We start from the raw sequence: 6,071 nt of genomic DNA on the forward strand, positions 1-6,071 counted from the left end.
GATTTTATCAAATTTCTGGGTTTATTTTGCCAAACAGTAACTTTTAGATTCTGCTTTCAGATTCCCGTGTGGGGCCGTCTGAGGAGCTGGTGGGGGTCTGAAGAAGTTGGAGCAATTAGAAGAAGAAAAAAGCCAATTGGCAAAATTCCAATCCTGAAACCAAGACCTAAAGAATAAAACATGAAATACTGACCAGCTGTTTAAACATCTGCCTTCTGTCTAAGGAACAAAGAGACAAACACATACAGTTTGGTTTTAATTAAAGTAAAATGGGTTTGTGAAGTTTTATTTTGCTGCACAATTTAATTCATCTTACAAGAATTGACTTATTGAGACTCATTTGTAATATTTTTAATGAATCTAATGTTTTTTACATAACTCAGAATAACAGATCACACTTTATTTTTGAAGTCCTAAAATACTATTAACAATAATAATATGTGTATTAAATATTTAGAAGACAAAGACGAGTAAATTCTAGAGTTGAGTGAAATGTTCATTTTAAGAGTGACACAGTTTGTCACGCACAATTTGTATGAAAGAAATATTTATAATTATCATAACTCATAAGCCTTAAGGTTCCCTGCATGCCAATTAAAAGAACAAGTCAGGTTACCTGCAGGAGGGAAGCTGTTTTAGCGACAGCCACACTCCTTAGCAATCATATCCTGCTTGATGTAGATGAAGGAGCCCCCATCTTTCAACTCTACGACCTGCAGAGGGTCATAGGCCACGGGCACACAGCACGGCGCCCGCTCGTCCGTGTTGCCACTCTCGATGTGGGAGTTGAGCAGGATGGCGTGGTTGTTGCCGATGTCGTTGGCCAGGGGGGGAGCACACGAGCCTCGGCAGGTATAGATGTTGGCACTTTGCGGGCCGTGAACAAAGCTTTCAAAGGACACGACGAGACTTTTCAACCCGCAGGTGTCCCTCATCTGTGGACTGTTGGAGTCTGCTCTGGTGGGCCGCAGCCACTTCTGCATGTCATATTCATGGGTCACAGTCTGCAGGGCCTTCAGCAGAAGGAACGCACAGTACTGACTCCCTCCTGTTCAAAGGAAGACAAAAAACAGAAGCATCAAAAAATGGTTGGTGTTTTTCTCAGCATGTGTTGGGCTAGAGTCTGTTCAGTGGTGTCACCACAACGGTTTCTGTGCTATAGGATGGATGGCAAGGTGCTAGCATTCGTAGGCTGTGTCCAAATTCAGGGGCTGCATCCATTGAAGGACCTAGCCTGCCCAGTCTATGTGGGCCGAGTCCTTTGTCGATAGTGAAAACCGGAAGATAGTGGCTGTGAATTTAGACGGTCTAACCTTTAACTTTATTCCCACCCTTACCCTTAAATTTAAACACAGCCATGGTTGATTTAGTTCTTAGGTGTGGACCTGTCCAGACTCTACAGTCTGAGTCAGGCAGCAAGGCGACCAACATTAAAAAAGCAATCGACGATTGGACAGAAGACAGAGAGGCATGTTAGCCAAATGTGAGGACATGTGTGAGCCTCAAAGAGAGGAGAGAATGGACGCCCGCCTGTCCCCACTGTGTCCTGGATGAACACTGGAATCCTGGTTGCTTTGTTCATCAGTGCTCTTTGGATCCTGTCTGCGCCGGCTGGCACCAGTTATTGGCAGGCAGCCTTCACCACTCAGGTCAGCAAGAATCAAAGGACATTTTATCGTCCMAAGTCCCACATTAACATGGGTCATTGTGATACTCTGCTGTGAGCTGAACGGGTCCTAAACACCGCACTTTGCCATCCGTTATAAACCAGGTGACATCCCTGAACAAGGTTAGCTTCTACGCACCGTCTGCTGCGTCAGTCCTCTGGAAAGCACTGAGCTCCTTGAGCCTCTCCAGCTTCTCCATGGTTCCGTGAGCGACCTTTTTCTCTTTTTCTAACTCCATTATCTGCAGTTCACTCTTCTCCAACTTCTGCCCCAGCTCTTCTAACAGAGCCGGGGAGAGGGCCAGCTGTCTGTGACGAGCCGGAAACCTGGAGCTCCAGCTATGGAAAGAGAAGATGGTCGGAGCGGAGGAGTTGATGATCCCTGCCAGCAGGACTTCGGTGGAGGACGGGCCAAGGGTCAGGGGTGGCAGGGACTGTAAGGAGTCTAGTCGGAACTGAGGGGCGTTGGAGTAGTCCCATGGCAGGACAACACCCAGGAAGCGCCTCAGCTCACAGAGGAAGGCGGTCTGAGAAGAGACCCCTGGTGAACCGGAGATGTTTGTGTGTCTAATGCAGAAAGACAGAAACATCACTGACAACAAAAAAATACTAATAATTTTGTGGGGGGTGGTGGTGGTGGGGGCACAAAAAATCCAAAGCAACCTTGTTTCTGTTCCCTTTTCTGCACAGAAAAGCAGAAGTGGAGTCAGGCGAATGTTACTTCCTGGTTTTCCACCAGTGGTTTTCCACCAGTCTTTTAGGCTTTGCTCTGCAAGGAGAGGAAATGTGAGGTGGGTTTCACATGAGACCAGACAACGAAAAAAAGAAAAAMAAATCCTACTCATGTCAGGGGATTTGGCCTTAGCAGATATTYTCCATCTCTGCTCAACATCCCCCTCTGGTGGCTTTGCTGTCAGCAGGATGTACTGTGTTCCTTCTGAGATGCAGGCAGACTGGAAGAGACGACATGTGGTCAGGATGAGCTGACGGCGGCTGCAGGAAGTCAAATCTGCACATTTTGTTGCCAACATTACTCTAAATAAATAAATGTACCAGAATCAATGTTTACACAACTGATTTAACAAGTCGCCGTGTTTTAATCAGATATTTAATTCTTACCTGTGTGTTTGGCTGCAGAGACTGACTGCTGAAAACTACAGCCAGTTCTCCACCTGTGAGGAGGCTTTCAAACACTAAGAGCAGCACCGGTTTCTGCTTGTGTAAAGAGGACTGTGGGATGTCAATGGTTATCRTGATGGTTTCTTCATCGTCTTCTTCTGACAGCTGCACTAATGAAGAAAACAACACGTGATGCTTAAAAGATTCCAAACAATGTGACAAAGTGAGGGACGGTTTAATCTAGTACTGAATTACATGTTGATGGACCAAACTAAAACTTTTAGGCCATCGAGTAATGTCTGAGGCCAATCCAACACCTCTYGTTCAGTCTCTAGGTATGGAGGACTGAAACTGACAAAAATAAAAATAAAAGCACAAACATATAAATGGTCCAATAAACAAAAAAGCCTAAAATCTAAAATCCTGAAGATAACTCAGACRCAGGGTGTACCCCACCCCTCGCACTGTGACTGCTGGAAATGGGCACCAGTGATCCACGTGACCCTGAAAGGAAGAAGCGTGTACAGAAAATGGATGGATGGATGGTGACAGACTATATGTTAAAAAAAAGTAACATAAAAAACCTGACAACCTGTTTGAAATTATTTCTTGGGGTTCAAATCTAGGTTTTTATCTTCCCTCTCACTTTTCTGAACTGAATAAGGTGTCCTCTGTTCTAGGTTCTAGGTCCAACCGGTCGTTTTTGTTCTACCTGGCTGCCTCAGGACACTACAGGATTTCTCAAACGAAATTCATGAATGAGTCAAAGCAAGACTCTGAGCATGTTTTTAAGGAGAGGATAACAATATAACATGATATAAAGCTCAGAACRTTTATTTTACATGATATTGCCCCTTTAAAAGTAAAAGACCAAATTGCTTAATTCTCATAGAGTAAATTTTTCTCTGTATTGAAATTGTCTGTTGTTRATTAATCCTGCCTTAATGTATTTGTATGAAGACAACATGTTTGTATTTTGTGTTTTTATGAGAATACCACACGCTCACACACTGAGACGCAGACTGGGTCTAGGCCTGTCATGATAACAAATTTTACTGGGTAATAAATTGTCTCAGAAATTATTGCGATAAACAATAATATTGTTGGAGACCAGTTTAAACTAATATAATAATATAAACCCCCTGTTTACGGAAGTTTACATTAAAATTTACAGTGTAAAAATAAAAACCTGTTGGAAATCCCAATATGGGATAAATCTTGTGCCAGCAGGAATTGAATTTGAATTTCTGAATTTTAAATTGAATGCATTGGTTTGAAAATGAATTTTACTAAATTGAAACTGAATTTAAAGTTTAAATTTTGAATTACTTTGCTTTGAAACTATATTTTGGTCTGTTAAAAATTATGTTGGTCTACTTTCACTTTCAGTTCCATAATTCAATTAAGGCGCCATATGAAAGCAGCAGAAAACTGAAGACGCTCCTCTGGCTAAATGCAGGCTCTCGTGTTACAGAAGTTAGAGACCATGCACCTGGCAAATACCTGACACCAGAGTTCACTCCTCTCTATGCTAAGAAGTAAAAAAAGATGGAGACAGAAAGAAAACAAACAAGCAGGCAAATGAAAATTATTGTCTTCATTTTAATTTATTTTCCTTAATTTAATTTATCGTACGATTCATTGATTTATTGTTTATTGTGACAGGCCTGTAACTGGGACAATATAGTGCCTTCTGCAAAGTTCAAATAATTCAGATTTTACCGTCAGTCTGCAGTATCTGAGAGGAAAAACAAGGAAAGACAGGTGGAGTTAAAGATCATTAAATGACAAACTGCAGATCAGTTCATTTGTTTTAACTTCTAAAAAGAATAGGTAGATCTGGCCACAAATAAAAGAACGATCGATTCTCCTGGTCCAAGCATCAGCTGGATCTGAGCCCCTTTAGCTAAGAAGCCATCAGGTTCTGCAGAGTTCAGCTTCTTTTTAGTGCAGTTTATGTTCATGTCTCCAAAGAGTTCAGCAGTTTTGTTTTGTTCCTAAACAAAAGTTCCCTGATGAAGTTATTGTGAAGAAACAGATCATTTTATAAAACCACACAGCAAAGAAAGCAACAAGTCTGACATCAACACATCATTTAGATCAATCTGTCATTTCACTTTCCACACTCTGCACAAAAACACCTCAGTGCTCATCTGACAATTTTCTGTCTTAAAAGGAATTTTTTGTGTGTAAAAAACTGGTTTGTATTATTTTTCATCCTCAAATAAAAAAAAACTCAAATAAATCAATAAAAAAAACTTTTCGCGAAACTAAACAGCAGTTTAAATACCTGCAGCTGGATGCAGAACTTCCACACATTCTGTTCGGTTTCTTCTTTCCTCAGCAAGTCCTGATAAAAGTGAGCGGGCTGAGTTTTCAGAATCCGAACAGATCCCAAACCGGGTCAGAGTGGGGTCTGTGGGGTCTCCATCATCCCTCACAGCTTCACGCAGCGCTGAGAGGGTCTCCTCCACTAAACAAGGTGCATGATGTGGGACAGGGTCTGCTGAGGGGAGGACAAACTCTGAGTTAGACTAAAAACAAAACAGATAAGCATTTGTTGCTGCAGTCTGACCTGGTAATGGGGACCCGAGGGGCTGGGTCAGGGTAGTCCCGAACCTGGTCCAGATCAGAACCAGCACCACCGGAGTCAGCATGTTTCTGTCAGTGTGAAGGTGTCTGGGCTCAGAGTGATCTGATCCTTGTTTTGTAATGGACCAAACTCTGGAGGGTGGGAGTACTGTCTTTTATGGCAAGTCCTTTGTGCAATTATTCCACACTGCCCTAACTGTTTATTAATCACCCAGTGGAACTTTAATCAACTATTTATAGCAGAATTCAAACTGGTCAACACATTCTTGTCTGATTCTAGATGTGCAGTTCTGGGGCAACTTTGCAGGATTTAAATTTACTGCATGGGTGAACATGTTCTAAAACCAGTTGATACTTTTCTGCATTAAAGCCTTTCCCAATGTGAAAGCTGCCAATATCAGAGGCACTAATGCACCCCCATACCATCAGAGAGGTCGAATTTTGAGCTGCTGATAACCAACCAGATGGCTCGTCTCCTCTTTTGTATGGAGGACAGGATGTTTGTGATGTGAAAAATTCAGACCAAATATTTATGTATTATTGTAACCAACAAGACAAATTAAATCATATATATATGGATTTAATTATGATAACAGAATGATCCAGGTATCAAAATGTAGCTTTTAAAGCCAAGAATCTGAAAATGTAATTTGGTCATTTTTACCAAATTCAACTTAATCCTCATTTTGAAATG

The 6,071-nt window shown here is 41.8% G+C and overlaps 1 protein-coding gene across 1 annotated transcript; it reads right to left on the bottom strand.

Moving 5' to 3' along the window:
• Positions 1 to 248: 248 nt before the first annotated feature.
• amh (anti-Mullerian hormone) lies at positions 249 to 5,811 on the bottom strand (the record flags this gene model as incomplete). Its single annotated transcript, XM_014004633.1, is given in 7 exon segments — positions 249 to 1,048; positions 1,806 to 2,233; positions 2,330 to 2,435; positions 2,508 to 2,619; positions 2,786 to 2,955; positions 5,076 to 5,288; positions 5,361 to 5,811. Coding segments are annotated over 7 exon segments (1,524 nt in total). The 3' UTR covers positions 249 to 635.
• Positions 5,812 to 6,071: the final 260 nt, after the last annotated feature.

This window comes from Austrofundulus limnaeus, unplaced genomic scaffold, assembly GCF_001266775.1.
Source record: "Austrofundulus limnaeus strain Quisiro unplaced genomic scaffold, Austrofundulus_limnaeus-1.0 Scaffold25, whole genome shotgun sequence".
NCBI lineage: Eukaryota > Metazoa > Chordata > Actinopteri > Cyprinodontiformes > Rivulidae > Austrofundulus > Austrofundulus limnaeus.